The sequence below is a fragment of the Saccostrea cucullata genome, unplaced genomic scaffold (genome assembly GCF_032062105.1).
Source record: "Saccostrea cucullata isolate Sc308-1 unplaced genomic scaffold, CSIRO_AGI_Scuc_v1 ctg575, whole genome shotgun sequence".
Taxonomy (NCBI): Eukaryota; Metazoa; Mollusca; class Bivalvia; order Ostreida; family Ostreidae; genus Saccostrea; species Saccostrea cuccullata.
Genome location: NW_026932050.1, coordinates 106,200 through 123,790, shown reverse-complemented (window position 1 = coordinate 123,790; position 17,591 = coordinate 106,200). Strand labels below are relative to the sequence as shown.

Below are 17,591 nucleotides of genomic sequence, written 5' to 3'. Positions count from 1 at the left end.
GCTTTGAACTACTGAGAAGTGCCCAAAATTACAGAGAGTTAACTTTGATAAACTGCGCATGGTCAGCAAAAGAACTGCAGAAAAATGTTAATCCCCAATCAACGATTTATATAAGGCCAATCCAAAAAGATCTTTCCACTGCTTCTATAGAACATCCTCATGAGAAGTCTAGTGAATCAAGTTTAGAAGAGAAATGTGTAACATGTGGAAGGAAATTCTTGCTACGAGAACTGAGGAAACACACAGAAACATGTTCGGAAGCTGACACAGAAAATGATGTGCAAACAACAGACATTTTGAATATTAACATTCTTCCACAAACCATGCAGACTAACATAGCAAGCTCTCAGGAAATGCATGTTGAGGAAGTTGTTATTTTTCAAGACCAGGAATTGTTGTTAGAAAACACTGTAGAAAGTAACCACATCAGCGATCTAGCTGTGACTGAAGTTTTGCCTGTATCTGTGCAAAATGTTGAAACAGTTTCAGATGTGACCAGCAGAATTATTGAGTTTTGTAAGGTACAAAATATCGCAGATCCGGTAGAAATTTTACGCAAAGTACAGAAAGAAATGGTCACAGGACGGCCTTTGGAAGTGATTGATGTAACACAGAATTCTGAGGGTGATACAAACTTTATTTTAATTGACAGAACACATCTGTTGGAGACTGGTTTTGATGAAATCAAAGCAATCAGTGATGTCCGAAAAACTCTAGAAGTACAATTTTATGATGAGGTTGGTAATGCACTAATGGTTGTGTATTGTGTTGTTAAATGCGCTAGGCAATCATTAAAAATACTTTTGTTTGATGTACTCCAACCCACATTAATATTTCTCAAGGTGGGTAGGTAGACAGGTTTTTTTTGCAGTATCAAACAAGATGTGTTTGTGAAACACAATGCGCCCGGTGGCAACAAAAATCTAAAAGGCTATTTTAAGCATACTTGCATAGGTCACAGTCAAGGTTACCAGGTCATTGACCTTGAAGTCATTGGAAAGAACTTGATTAGTGGAGTATGCACACCAAATATGAAGTCTCTATCTTTTATGGTTCAAAAGTTATGGTGAAAGTTACAAAACCACTATTTTTAGCATATAGGTCACAGTCAAGGTCACCAGGTCATTGACCTTGGTGTCATTTGAAAGAACTTTATTTGTGTAGTATGCATACTAAATATGAAGTCTCTATCTTTTATGGTTCAAAAGTTATGGCAAAGGTTAAAGTTTGCAGACAGAAAAGCTATTTTTAGCATATAGGTCACATTCAAGGTCACAAGATCATGAATATTAGTGTCAATTGAAAGCACCTCATTAGTGAAGTATGCATATCAAATATGAAGTTTCTACCTTTCATGCTTCAAAAGTTATGGCGAAGGTTAAAGTTTGGGGACAAACAAACAAACAGACAGACAGACAGGACAAAAACAATATACGCCTCGGATCTATCGATCCGGGCCCATAAAAATTTGAAAATTGTCATAAGACTTCAGATTTATTGATGTTAACTTTCATGATATACTGGATAAGACAGTTATAATATATATATAGTTATAAAAAAAATTTGAATGTTCAAATTACAAAACTTCTTTAAATTGAAACAATCTCTGTTTCCCTTAACCCCCCCCCCCCCAAGAAAAAAAAACATGAAAAAAAAATATTTAAAACGGGGGCAATTTTGATAGGTCAGCTGGAGTACATCAAACATATAATTTATTTATTGCTGGCCTTAAAATAGTAAAGATGTATTTGGATTAGTCCGGGGGAATGGGGGGGGGGCATAAAGGTATTTTTATTCTTTTGAATGCTAAATTTGCATTTTGTTGGCTAGACTAGACACAGTTACACTCAACTTTCACATATGAGTAAATTTTCTCCTGTTGAATTGAACACTTAACTTAAGGTCACCTTAGGCAAGAAGAAATTGTTTATCTGAATATAATTATTATACCCCCTGCTTGAAAAGTGGGAGAGTATTACTGTTTATAGAAATCGGTATGTCCGTCCGTCTGTTATGCTTTGGGGTACCCGTCTTTTATCCACAACTCCTCTCATTCCACTGAAGGAAATTTAATGAAACTTTCACAGAATCTTTATTACGTATTGCCATTGTGACCTCCTATTTTACTTTTTGATCCGATTCATATTTTGGGTTTCCCGGCCACAGCAAAACATGGACTTTGTCATCAGTTATAACCATATGGGAGGTGGGGGTATCAATAATGAGCTCATTGCTCACAGTACCTCTAGTTAATGTTACACCCAGGTTCATGGACTGGAGTAAACATGGTAAATGAGAACAGCAAAATTATTAAATTACAAGATTTTAGAGTAATTTAAGCTCACTGCTTTAGACACCAACCTCATTGGTAACCACTACAGGAATATATTGTGCATATAAGTAGAACAGAATGTTCTAAGCCTTTGCTCAGAAGTCTTGATACATTTGATACAAGACAGGTGAATTGATGCTCCCAGTTCAGGTGTCAGCTAGATGAGGTAAAAAGCATGCTTACTGTAACAATGAATACTTGATATCACAATTACTTAACTTAGCGGAACTCTTTCACAGGTGATATTGAATACAATGCAAGATTGATCATTGTAGAATTTATAAGGGTAGATAAGTAAAAAATGCTGCTGGAATACTTAGTACCTTGCTAAACAATCGCTGAATCAGTCTAATCAATTTTTGAGAGGAGTTAATCCGAAGATGTTACATTTTTAATGATATTTTTAACTTAGCAGACTAGTACTCTTCTCATTTAAATGTTCTGTTGAATCATCCTCAGGTAGTGTAGATTCAAGTAATGTTCAAATCATGACCTCTGGGCCAGGGGTTAGGATGGGCTACAATGGCTAATCAAAGTTTTACATAGAAATATATAGGAAAAATCTTTAGAAATCTTCTTCTCAAGAACAATTGGGACAAGAAAGATAAAACTCATGTTGGATCATCCTCAGATAGGTAGGGTGGGGCCACAATGGCCGATCAATCTTTAAAAATCTTTTTCTCAAGAAGTTATATATATGCAGTATTGATACGGATGCATTCTCAAGTAGTATTAGAATTCAAGCCCTCTCATGACCCCCCCCCCCTTCAGTGAACTTCTGATCTGAATAATGTGCTTTTTCCTAGCTGATGTGCTCAGGTGAGCGATGTGGCCCCTGGGCCTCTTGTTTTTAATTATGTAATTAAATACAGTGTTACTGTTTGTTTCAGACGGCTGTAGACTATGGTGGACCCCGGAAAGAGTTCTTTCGTTTAATGTTAAAGTCAATTAAAGAAAAATATTTTGATAAGGGACTCCGAGAATTAATCTGTGAAGATTACGAAGTTATCGGAAAGACCTTTGGTTTGTATTAATTATTAAATTTGACTCTCGGTATACCTTGTAATCATCATCTTTGCATACTTCAATACTTGGTACTTTTTATGAAGAATTTTAGTCAATTTTAGTTGCCCTTAAGCAAAGAGCTGTGTCAGGCAATTTACTATCAGCCAAATAGTTCATACTTCCATGACCGCATGGCACAGTGGTTAGATCATCTGCTGTAGAGTCGCAAAGTAAGGAGTCAATCCTTATGTTGAAGGTTCAAATCCCACTGCTGTGGAGAGCGGTCCTTTGGATGAGACTGTATAAAACGAAGTCCCGTGTAGCAGTAGGTGCTGGCATTAAAAAGGTCCCTCCCTGCTCAATTGCCCTGAGTGCCGAGTATAGGACAAAATTTGCAGCTCACCACCGGCAATTGGTGGCGTCTCCATTTGAGTGAAAAATTCTCGAGAGGGACTTTAAACAATACACAATCAATACTCTTCACTGTAGTTAAATGTACCATATATATCATACTTTGAAATATGTACATGTAATTTAAAGTAAATTCGCATCCTAATTTATTTTTTATGCCCCCACCATGGCAACAGTTGCACACATTAAACTTAATGTAACATATGAATAGGAATTTGCAGGTCAAGTTTAAATTTTGTCCTGGTCTGATGATTTTTAACAGTTTATAATCCTTTTTAACCTTCATACAAATTTAGAAATATGGCATTTGAAATTCTGTCTGCCTGCAGGGGCATTTGTGTCAACACATCTGGTTTAACAAAAGAACTTTGCACTGGAGAGATTATTTAATCTGGACAATTCTTAAAATTAAAAAAAAAAAAAAAACAAGAACAGAATAAATTCAAATAATTGATTCCCAATAGGAAGAGTGGTAATATTAATGTGACAAATAGAGGGAAATCTTTATGCTTGTAGCTGAACAAGTGTCATAATTATATGTTTTATGTACTAGTATTATGATGCAGGATGTATATGTAGATTTTGAAGTTAAAATGCAGGTTGATGGAAATGTTTTTGCTGTATTTCAGCTTTAAGTATTCTACAAAATGGCCAAATTCCAACTTTCCTAGAGCCAGAGATAATCCAGAAGATATTTTCTGATTCCATGGACCATCCATGCATCACAAGTTTGAGAAAAGGACTTGAGACATTGGGATTGTATACAGTAATTTTTTTTAATGAATCCAGCAGAAGCAAACTTTTATTCCATATGACTAATTAATATTCTTATTGAAATAAAATTAGTTCCTGTAATACATGATTTCTAGTTTATAAGAATATTTTACAGTTCTAATTGTCATGTACGGTAATGTACTGGTAATTATTTAGTTTCAATCATCTTTAAAGACTAGACATGACAGAAAGGACATATCACATAACATATCGTAGAAACCGTCAATGTTTTGATATTTAATTAGGTAAATGCATAGAATGTGGCACTATAGGAAAAATAAATATTGCAAGAAAATAAATGCACAAGCAAGATATTATTGATAATTCTAAGCTCTGAGTCTCAAATAATTGAAAAGGTCAAAATTGCCAATGTTTTTATCCTCATAGTACACAATGCTCAGTGCTGTATCAAAAAAAGTTGACCCAATATTGCCTCATAGGGGCATAGATGTTTCTAAAACATTTCTTGTCACTTGAGAAAAATGTTAATAACATAATTCTGTACAAAATTGGTTATAATAGTAAATCCCTAAAAGGAGGACAGTAAAACAAACTTTAAAAAGTGAAGTTGTACGTTTTTTTACATCTTTGATCTGTTGTTTATTTTTTCCAGATTGGTATGCAGCTTCCAAGTTTTCTTTACCTTTTCCAAAGACATTCTACACCATTGACATTCAGGATGCTTACAACACTTTTGAAACCTCAGTTTTCATTAGAGGGCAGCAACAACATTGAAGTGGAGAAGAAAGTTTATGCTGCATTTGTCCGTTATTTACGAGAAGTTGCAAGTAAGATTTAAAGTCCATAAAATTGTATTAAATTAGAAACACAGAAATTTCTAGACACACAAAAAATCATATTTATTTAGTTTCTCATCCATATTTGCAAAATCGATCATGCTTGAGACAGGTGGATTTTATTTTTCAAAAGGCTCGAGTGAGCTTTTCTGATTACATTTTGTCCTGCGTCCGTCTGTCTGTAAACTTTTCACATTTTCAACTTCTTCTCAAGAACCACTGGGCCAATTTCAACCAAACTTGCCACAAAGCATTCTTGAGTGAAGGGGATTCACGATTGAAGGGCCACACCCTCATTCAAAGGGAGATAATTGGGAATTTATGAAAATTTGGTGGCATGTTTTAAAAAATCTTCTCAAGAACCACTGGGCCAGAAAAGCTGAAACTTATGTGGAAGCATCCTGGGGTAGAGTAGATTCTGAATTGTTCAAATCATGACCCCCCCCCCTCCTGTGTTGGACGGGGCCACAATAGGGAATAAAAGTTTAACATAGAGATATGTAGGGAAAATCTTTGAAAATCTTCTCAAGAACCACTGGGCCAGAATAGCTGAAATTTATATGAATGCATCCTGGGATATTGTAGATTTTAAATTGTCCAAACTATGATCTGTGGGGTACAATGGGTCACAGTAGGTCACAAGGGAAAAAATCTGGTTAAGAATAGCACTAGCATTGTCATGCAAAGCTTCTCATGTGAGCGATGTGGCCCATAGGCCTCTTGTCATAAATTAGTGTTTAGCTCAGTTTTAAAGAAATCATTTCAGATATTTTTATCAAATTTCGTATGTTGATACATACTGATGAGAGCTATTCAACTATTTCAACATTTTACCTTGACCTTGAACTCACTTTTCCTAAAATGACCTAAATTAGTGTCAAACTTCATATGCTGATACATACTTATGTAAGCTGCTAAGCACTTCAACTGCATCACTATTCAAGAAATTATGATCAAATTTCATAAACAATTATAGTTTCTAGTTATATGTAAGCATCCACAGGTAGTGTCATAAGATTTAAGTTTGTTCAGTTCATGCCCCCTCCCTTTAGGGATTGGTTGATACCACTCATAAAATACTGAATTGGCCTAATTGTGCTCAGATGAGCGATGTGGTCCATGGGCCTCTTGTTTCAGTTGGTGCATCTTGGGGCATATCTATAACATAAATTACATAGATAAATTTAATAAACCACTGGGGGAATTGCAAATGAACGGACTGCACAAATGGAGAATAATGAATGTGTTTTGAATTTTTTTTTTTGCAAAAACTTCATGCTTTTATAAGAAGCAAATTCTGTGAAGTGAAAAGGATAAATTTGATTTTAATTTTTCTATGAGCAACAATATACATGTACAAGTATGATAAATCCCAATGTTATTTAATTTTTTGCAGGTGGTCGAAGAGAACACTTATCCATAGGGAACATTTTACAATTTGTAACTGGAGCTGAAGAAGAGCCAGTCTTAGGGTTTCAAATACCACCTACTATTCAGTTTCCAGAAGTAATTAATTCATTTATTCCAACAGCAAACACATGTATCAACTCTCTCCAACTACCACGACCAAAGCCAAGCATTGATACAAATCTTCCAGAAGATAAAGAGCTGTTTGCTTTGTATGATTACGCATTCTTAAATTCTTATTATGGTTTGCGGTAATTTTTTACCAATTTTTATTGCAAGCCATTCATTAATTATTACCTTGCAAAAACAGTTTTTGTCTGGTTCATGGGCCTCTTGTTTTAAATTTGTCTCCAAATTTGTAGAAATATCATCTACTATATGGTCAGTAAGTCAAAAAATAAAAAGTTCAGACAGTCTGAAGGGTTTCTTTAAACAAATGTATATATGTGATTGATTACAGTTTGATTACAATTTTCAACCAGAGACATTTTGTCAAGGTTCAAGAATTGATAATAATATACAATGTACTGAAGTAAAACCAATCCATTTTTAGTAATGTTGAGATTGTTGTAAAATTTTTCCAAATTTGTTTTTTTTTTCCATTTTCAGTTTTAACAATGGGTATATGCTTTATGTTCAGAGGTACTTTACAATACATGCATGTATTACCGATGCTAAACCAAAATTTGAGTGTCAAGTGAAAAGCTCAGCTTTCATTGTTAGGCTATGTTAACAAGGCTTTTAAGTAAAAAAAAATCATATTTTAAAAGGTATGACCACTAAATTGAAAAATACGTTAAAATTTTATTATTATTATTAATTATGATATAAATTAAATTCCCTTTGGGTGTCTCATTTTTACATGAATTATGCTACATTTAGCTAGGTAGCCTCGTTTTCAGTTTAAGATCAATAGCCATTGACATGGTATTCTTCATGGTATAGCATGTTCGAAATGGTATTGCATGTTTGACATGGTATTCTTCATAGCCTCATATACCCCTATTATGCTGATGTTACATGTATGACATAAACCATAATTTTGTAACATGTAATGTTGATTTTAGACATATATATGTACTTTTGAGTCACAGACCATGTAGTTTTGCAGACTTAAACAATTTATCATATTTTTTTTTATTACATGGTATCTGAATTTCTTCTGTTTTCATGTCATATCAAAACTTTATGAGGTTTTGCATGTAATTAAGTTATTGTATGAAATCTTTTTATTCTGATGCTAAAAGATTTAAAGCCAATGTCACAAACTCAAAAATTCTGTCAAAGTGGTAAAGCACTGAATGCATTAAAAATTCTGTCAAAGTGGTAAAGCACTAGCCTCCACCATATAATTACATTTGTATGTCTTTTAAAAGGATGGTACAATGGACTACCATCCTATGACAATTTCATCTTGTGCATTACTACACTTGCTTTTTACTAGTCTTATATTGAAATACCTTTTTTCATGGCTACTGCAAAAACAATGAGTAAATTCATTTTTCATGCTATCTCCACCTGCTGTTTTGAAAATCTTTGACAGGCTACCATGTTCAAAATGGGACATAAATTCACTGAATTTAAATCTTGTTATTTTTTATAGAAAGTGTACATGTATTTACTGGTACTTGGTTTGTGTAGAATTACATTCTGATGCATTGAAATTATAGTATGCATTTGATTTTTTAACCATTATCTAGGGGAGATTTTCATTTTGGTATGCAACTACATATATTTGAATTCATATCTATTTTAATTATGAAAAAAAGTGATTTTGATTTTGTACTTTAGTCACTAGGTATGAGATATTCAACATTTTGTGAAATGTAATCAAAACATCCATTCTTTGGTCACCCGAGTCACTCGGGCTGCTCTTGTTGTAAGTTGTCATTTGTTTATGTGTGTCCGTCAAAAACTTTTCATCGTGCTTTGCGTTAAGCTCATTTCAAAGTTCAGTTGCAAAGAAAATATTCAAGATATTTTTATCAAATTTCATAGATACTGAGTATTGATGAGAGGCATTCAACTGAATCAAAAACTTTTGACCTTTTACTTACCTGTGACCCTGACCTCATTTTTATTTGTATTTTGCTGAATTTTAAGTTTCATCGATACTCTGATTAGATAGATAACTCTTATTGACATCAATTTCTATTATTTTTAATCCTACCCCACACCCCTACCAAAATTTTACATTATCCAGAATAATGTTCAGATCATTTATCTTCCTATCATTGCATCATAACAATAAACTACTGTGCATTTAATGTACTAGTTATTCTATGGATCATGCACTGCCTGTCTGGAATGTATTATGTTTGGGTGACTGTTTAGGCCATAAGCTTCTTGTTATGGACCCAATGTTCATATTTGTCTGCACATTTCATGTTAAATTGTCTTGTTAAAAAGTTTCATTTCATGTTATGTAGAATATTCTATGTTTGTAATTACATACAGATAATATATTAAATTTTATGATTTTTTTTTTTTTGATTACGCTTTTTTTTTTTTTTTTACATTATATTGCAAGCACAAATTAATTTCAAACCACTGATTTGTCTTTAAAAATGAATAAAATCTCAGAAAATGTTTTATTTTGTACACTGGTTGGAATAAATGGAAAGCCAACGGGTTCAAAATTCCAACTCTGACCTCAAATCTACACTTTGAAAAATAGTTGAATATTTCTACAATAACATTAATATCATTTACTAGTACCTAACATATTGTTTACTTTAGATTTTAAACATATTAATAGATATGATAAAAGGAGGCACCCATTCTCTGTCTACCTCAAATAAACGTCTCTCCCGAGTCAAAAAATTTGGGTTTTGATGATCGCCATGCTTATTTTTGGAAAGGATATTCTTATCCACCCATTCTGTTGCCGAGATATGGCCATTTTTGACAAAAAACTCTTCTTGTTATAAAAATTAACTTGCATTGAAAGAATTATAAAACTCGGAAAATCTTTCAACTTTTGTGACAAAACGCTACGGAGGCGGTCATGTGGTCGCCTATATGACGTAATTCGCTCAAGAGCAGAACGGTGACCGATGTGCATTAAAATCGGAGAGGATTAATTTAAATTTAAATATAATCAACACTGAAATCAAATATTGTTTCCCTTACGGAAGTTATTCATTTAGTTCGCGAACTTTTTGATCACCCCTTGCACGTATGTACATATCGAATTACAGAGTTAAAAATTTGAACCCGTTAGCTTTGCATAAAAGGTTTATTGAATATGGTTAATTTCCTGATGATTCTTTATAATTTGGAGAGATTTTGTGTACATTTCAATCAAAAAATTTGAAGAGTTCTCTGATATTTGGACTTCATTATCCAACTGTTGCTTGCACCCTGCGGTGATGATGGCACTAGATATAGAAGGAATTATCGGTCTCTCGTTAACGTTTTCATCATTGTTGTCAGCTTCCAGAAGAAATCCTTCTGTTCCATAATTGACATCAACAAAATCTATACCTGTAGGATTTTGAATTTGTCCTGCAACCCATAAACAATGTGGGGATGATTTTGTTGTTCTCATTCTGTGTGTAGCCCAGGCCTTTTCCCAGATTTTCAGCTTCTCGTTTATTTGTGGAACAAATACATAATGGAGAGCTGCAATATGTAGATCGTCCAGTGGATCTAATATTTCGTTGTCCTCCATGTGATAGAATAATTTATAGAAGAAAGCAAGGACACCGGTATAAACGTCTCTCCAGAGACGTTCAATTCTCTGGTTATGTACACTTTTTCCCGTTAGCATGCTTCCTTTACCCAGCCCTCTGTTAGAGATCATGTAATCTGCTATAGCTGAATTTTCCAAACCTTTGTCTGAACGTACTCTAACTGGTAGTCCAAAACGAGAAACGCCATCACGAAAGCATTCTAAAAGAGTATCGGCTTTATTATTGTCCAGACATCTCAAGTAAATAACCATTCGGCTAAACCCATCTATGCCCCCAGCGATGACTAAATGCCAACGAATAAGTTTATGGTTAGTATCAACATGCCACAGATGGTTAGGCCCTTTCACATCATACACTCTACGCTTTAAACGGCCTTTTCTTCTGTCCCTTACACCTACTGCGTTGACACGATGTAGGCTTTCTCTAAGTCTCCATCGCTGTACATTAACAGATTTTTGTTTTAGTATTTGACCCAAAATGTTCTCTCCACAGTGCGGAAAATTTTCAGATGCCTTACTAACATGTACGTCTAGTTCATCATCGTCCATTTCTGAAAAATTTTGTTTTGATATTCCAAATTTTCGCATTCTGCGATATACAGTACTTTCAGATATAGAAAGAAGTCTAGCAATTTCTGCTATAGAAAACCCATCATTACTCAGGTTTTGCAATATACTTTCTGGTATCACAAATTCTGTTGTACCACTACCAATATGCTTCCGCTCGGGTGTGTGAAAACCATAGGTGATGCATTCATTTCGGAGTTTAACCATATCTGCTTTGTTGTTAATACCAAGACAATGCATTTCCTGGGATGACAGTAAACCCACAATATCAGGAGAAATATTTTGCTCTTGAAAACTCACTACATGGTCTTCCAGACCCAGTCTTCTCAGGATTTCGTCCATTTCACCAAAACTTGCCTTTTACTGTTTTCAAATGAACAAAGTCATACACATGTGTTTGCATTTTTTAGCGGGAAATTGATCTACATATTGCCTGAAAGTGACTTAACAAAACGTATTCGAGTATCCTGTTAATATAAAACTGTATGAAGTATACAATAACCTATTATACGTTGATTTCACAAAAAACAAATACTTTTAGACTACATATTGTACGAAACCGACGTAGTGATGTTAAGTTTTGACTAAAAGAAATAAGCTTTTGGCTGCATGTTATTTGGAGATGTATTAAGTATTTTAATTTGATGGCCTAAAAAAACTTCTGTATTACATGTTATATAAATTGGACTTAATGATATAAAAAATAGACTACATGTTATTTAAATTGGACTTAATGATATAAGGAATAGACTACATGTTTTATAAATTGAACTTAATGATATAAAAAATAGACTACATGTTATATAAATTGGACTTAATGATATAAAGGATGAACTACATGTTATATAAATTGGACTTAATGATATAAAAAATAGACTACATGTTATATAAATTGGACTTAATGATATAAAGAATGAACTACATGTTATATAAACTGGACTTAATGATATAAAAAATAGACTACATGTTTTATAAATTGGACTTAATGATATAAAAAATAGACTACATGTTATATAAATTGGACTTAATGATATAAAGAATGAACTACATGTTATAAATATTGGACTTAATGATATAAAGAATGAACTACATGTTATATAAATTGGACTTAATGATATAAAGAATGGACAACATATTATATAAAAAGGACTTAGTGACAGTAAAAGATAGACTTGCATAAAGAATTGACTTATTGTTATACTTATCCGACTATGTGTTATTTTAATTTGACAGCATATTATAACTTCTGTACAACATGTTATATAAATTGGACTTAATGATATAAAAAATAGACTACATGTTATTTAAAAAGGACTTAATGATATAAAGTATAGACTAAATGTTATATTAAATTGACGTTATGATGTGTTTTTTGTACTACATAATATATAAAACAGACTTAATGATATAAAAGGTAGACTTAATGTTATATCGATTTGACACCATGATGTATATTTTGTACCCTTAAGACAGTTGTGGCGTTCCATAGTCTGTGATCTGTAGGGGGTGTTAATGATTCACATATTATGTTACTGATATTGTAAATACATGTATGAATCAGTATTGATGTTTTACGATCCTGATATTGCCAAAACTCTTACACCGTATAATCATCTAGTTTTTGTGGCATTTAATTTTCAGGGTTTTAAGATATGAAGAGATTCACAGAAATATATCCTCCACGAAATGTAATATTTCACGTATAAAACAACTCAATAATTCATCATTCACTAAATTAAATTACCCACAAACCCAATAATTATGTTTTTTCTTCAAACCCTGAAAAATGGGCCTTAAAAATGTATGTGATTTTACAAGAAAAAATGTATATTATGTTCAAATCTATACCGGTGTTTTAACAACAATGTATGCAATTATTTTCTAATTTTATTAATTTGCATTAAATTAATTAAAAATATTTAAAAACACAATGAGTTGTTTATATTTAAATTAATGCTCACAGAAACCAAGATTAGGCAATCAATTAAATTGAAAGAAAAAATATTCAATTTTAAAATTGAATTTGAATATTTACTATCATCATAGAACTGAGAGTTGCGGATCAGCAGTTGAAGGATACAGCATTTTATTTATTGTACACATGTATTTTAATTAAAATTACATTTACAATTTGATACTTCCATTGGGAATATCTGTGTCATTAAGGTTCACTGTCCCCCTGATAAGAGAGATAACTCCTATTGAGAAAAATAATATTTTTCGTTTAGGCCACACCAATATTTTATTTCTTGTACGAGTCGGTGGACGACTCTTACATATTATTCATCCTTTTTTTTTTTTTTTCGAAGGCACACTTTTTAGGCGGACACATGGAAAATTTTAGCGGACAATTATGTATCAACTTTTTTCTTAATAGTAGAATAGACAGATTCAAAATACGAAGATATGGGGGATAGAAAAGAAATAAGCACACATATTTTCCCGGGTTGGGGTAATTTAAGCTCTTATTGCTTAAATAGAGAGCACGCGGGTCTGACGAGCAAAAAAAAAATCGTTTTGGCCTTAAAGCTTATAAATGTCAATTTTAAAAGATCACTTCTGTCATATATTGCAAGGCATGGTAAAATTGTTAGCATTGTGAATGTAAATTACCATTTTCTTTCCTTTTCTGTAAAGCCCAGGGTGTTGTATGCGTTCAGCAGTTTTTTTTTTTTCTTTGCTATGGTTTGAGAAAAATGCAAATATGGGTCTGCTGAACCTTATTTAAAATGTGATACACTGTTTAAGTATATTAGGTTATTTTTTTTTCTTTCCTATATAGCATTAAATCACCGCTGATAGCGTAACATAATTAAAAAGAAAAGAAAAAGGAAATTTTAGTTAGAAAACTTCCGCATTTGCAACCCACATCGGAGAAATTTAAGTATAGAGGTAAAAAATATTGGTTTTTCTAATTAAAAAATATCGTGCTTACTCATCGTAAATCGGAGAAGAAAATCATTGCCTGTAAATGAACAATTGTAAGCGCATTACAAAATGATGCAGATTAGATTAAAATTTGTATTTTCTTCTGGGGTAGTGTAGTTTTTTTAAAAATATATGTTATAAAGCGAGTGATATTGTTTGCTTCGCCGCATACTCATATACATGTAGTGTTACTGTAGATTCATGTTTGTTCAAAATTATGACCCCCCTTGGGATAGGGTCGTGCCAAGATGGGGAATAAAATGTTTACAAAAGAATATCTTTAAATTATTCTGCTCAAGAACAACAAAGTCATTTATTATATTAACATGGAAAAGGTCATTCGTGTTTCCCACACCCAATAAAAATTGTCGCCAAACGGCGCGACTGCAACTCGGGGGAATAATGCAAGAAGAAAACAACGGTTGAAAATCGCTTCTATGTTATGCAATTTCTCATTACTGTTCTAGCCGAAAAATATTTCCATGGCATTTATTTGTCGGTTTCATAAACCCTTCAGAGCCGAAGATATTGTTCATTCATTAAAAATTATACTGACTTATGCGCAAGAATCTATTAGGTGCAATAAAAGCAAAAATGCCCCCGAGGAAATGTTCTTCATTTTGTGCGTTTTTTTCTCTCAATAGAACGTTAATCTAGCTTTTTTTCATCCGTCAAATAATAACGTATTATTGATCATGGTGACTTGCAGTCCAATTTTCTTCTGTCGTTGATAAAGTTAAATTCGTAATTTTTAACATTGCTAAACCATGTAAATTTATGTAGACCAAAAATCATGTATTCAACGTCTAAATAAAAATATTTTATTCAGTTTTAAAAAATAATCTACTTTTAAAATTTTATAGACCAGTTATAGACTTCAATTGAAGCCTCTTGGTTTTTACGCCAGAGCCATGGAAATTTTTCTTTCAATCTTCTATAAAATTGCATATTATAATAGAATCACTTAAATTCACAAAATTAATCCTTTTAAATTGGTCTAGCTTTTGATTGGTTGTTTGATTGTATGTTGTTTTACGTCCCGTCACCTCTACTCAATAATGGACGTCATAATTTACCGGTGAAGGGCTTCAAATTTTGTCCTTTACTCGACACTCAGGGTCATTGAGCAGTGAGACATCTTTATCATGCTAACGTCCGTCATGATACGGGGCCGCGGTTTCATGGTCTCATTCGAAGGACCCGCAACTTTCACTTTAAGGTGCCGAGCGCATGGCGGAGGAAGAGTTGCTTATCCACTAAGGTCTGTCGCGGCCGAGATTCGTACTCGCAACCTTCCGATCATGGAGCGAACGCTCTATCTACCGAGCTACCGTGAACGGTTTGATCTTTTGAAAGGCCCTGCATGTATACACATATTTTACCTTAATCTGCTACAGTATAATTGCTCTTACAAACCAGTGACTGAATCTAGCAGAATTGATTGTATTTGTTCTCTAACGCCCCTCTCATTTTTTTTTCACTCATATGGATTTTTTGCCGGCGGAGGGCTGCATTTTGTTTGACCTATATACTCAGTACTCAAGGCCATTCTTTCGTGCCCGCGCCTTCTACAACACGGGGCCTCGTTTCATAAAAACGATCTGCGACGAAGGACTAGTCTCCATGTCCCGTAGTGAATAAATATATATTTTTCAAGATTGATTTCCCTTGAGGCGGGAAAATTTAAATATAAAAAGATAAACTTTAATACAATTTTTAAGGAAAATATTTTTGCAGATCCCTAAAAAAGCAGAATCACTGTTGTTTGTAGAGAATTTTATCAAAACCAAACACCCTAATGTAGTAAATTAATATTCAAATAATAATAATCGGCAAAATTTGTTGTTAGGATTTTAATATGCAAATAAACGCAAAAAACGATGTCTTTTCGTTACTTTTAGATGAGATGCAGCTCTAGCTTACCGTTCACTGATGACGTAATTTATACAGACATTGTGTAAGATTCCTTTACGACCTTTAGCTTTTTAGGAATTGGTCTCTGGGGACTCCCGTCTTGTTTTCTTCTCTGTAGACTGCACCCGATGAACCCACTACCAGCGTATGGAGATTTCGCGTGTCTCGGTCTTATTGCCCCCTCCTGCTCTTCTTTCATTGTAATTTTAAATGAGATCAGGCAATGGTCATATTTATAGCTAATTGCGTTTGTCATTTGTTTATGGCAGTCTCGAAAAATAACTTTGAAAGTCAATTTATCATGATCAGGGGCTACATTCATTATTTTCGCAACGAGTCCATTGATAAATAATTTGCAGTGTGTAAACCTGAATTAGATTTTATTCAATGTAAAAATAGAATAGAAACAGAGCTTAAAAACTTTAGCCCCCCACCCCCAACCTTTTCGTTCAGATGAAGTACAATGTCGAAAGGATAATACATGCATACAGCAATATGATAATTACATTTTGTGTACTTGTATAAATTTTACTCAAAGGACTAGTTTAAATGTCGCCAAAAGAATTCCATATGGTGGAATAGGCGGTTTAGTTTAGAAGTTTTAATTTCAAGTACAATTATTACGGCGAAAAATGTAGATCAGATCAATAACTGTGTTAACCCCCCCCCCCAAAAAAAAAATCTATCAAAGCATCAGTTCTTATAATAAGCAAGTTAAAGATACTCTTTTTTTTCGGTTTGCACAGTATTGCAAATAAATTGAAAAAAAAAAATATAGAGAGTTTTCGGATTGATAAGATATTGGTTAACCTAATGCTTTAGGGAGTTTAAGCTTTATGCTTCTCTAGTCTACTGTTTGACATATTTTATTTTTCGTTTTCCAATATGTCTACAACATCTGACTTAATTCTAAAAGTACTTGACAAATAACTCCGGTTGGAAAATAGAATTGAATTCAAATTCACGGCGTGTGAGTGACCAATCAATTCGGGAACCTCGCTCCTCCAGGGCACCTGATCCCTTCTCAAGCGTTTCTAGGGGTATACGTGCTTTTGCCTTGTTTTTGTTTGGTATTTTTACACGATTAGTGGCATTGTTCGTTATTTTCATCTTTATAAAAATACGTGATAAAAAATTCCAAGAATTGATAATTAAGATGTACGCGGTAGATTTAATGTATACAGAGACAACACAATCTTTACACCTTAAGGAGTCTCGAGGGTCAACAAATTAATCACAAATTAACCACCAGATTTAACTAATTTTTTAGGTACGGTATCTTAAGCTGTTAACTATCATTTAGCAAAGAAAAAAACCATACATTTTAGCTTTAAAATTTGATCATTTTTGAATATCTTTATATGGAGCTCTTCTTTTAAAGGAGATCGAAATAGTCTGAAAATGGCTGCCACCCCCCAGCCTCTTTAAAGGCTTTAGTTTCTTCTAGATTTCCTCCATTTAAAATAAAACGTAATTTTAGATATCTGAGTCCCGAGTATAGAGGTAGGTGTAAATCTGAATCCCTCCACAGTATCTGGTAACTTCTCTGTATGAGAGATTGATTGATTGATTGATTGTATATTGTTTAACGTCCCACTCGAGAATATTTCACTTATATGGAGACGTCACCTTATGTGGGTGAAGGGCATCAAATTTTGACTTTTACTCGGCACTCAGGGCCACTGAGCAGTGAAGGATCTTTATCGTGCCAACGTCTGCCGCTGACACGGGGCCTCAGTTTTTAAGGTCTCATCCGAAGGAC

The 17,591-nt window shown here is 33.5% G+C and overlaps 1 protein-coding gene across 1 annotated transcript; it reads left to right on the top strand.

The window, feature by feature from the left end:
- The first annotated feature begins 206 nt into the window (after positions 1-206).
- On the top strand, positions 207-7,978 carry LOC134234367 (uncharacterized). The gene is made up of 5 exons (XM_062716428.1): positions 207-737; positions 3,223-3,355; positions 4,378-4,514; positions 5,136-5,310; positions 6,716-7,978. The coding sequence occupies exons 1-5, from the start codon at positions 324-326 to the stop codon at positions 6,979-6,981; spliced, it is 1,125 nt and encodes a 374-aa protein (XP_062572412.1). The 5' UTR covers positions 207-323; the 3' UTR covers positions 6,982-7,978.
- Positions 7,979-17,591: the final 9,613 nt, after the last annotated feature.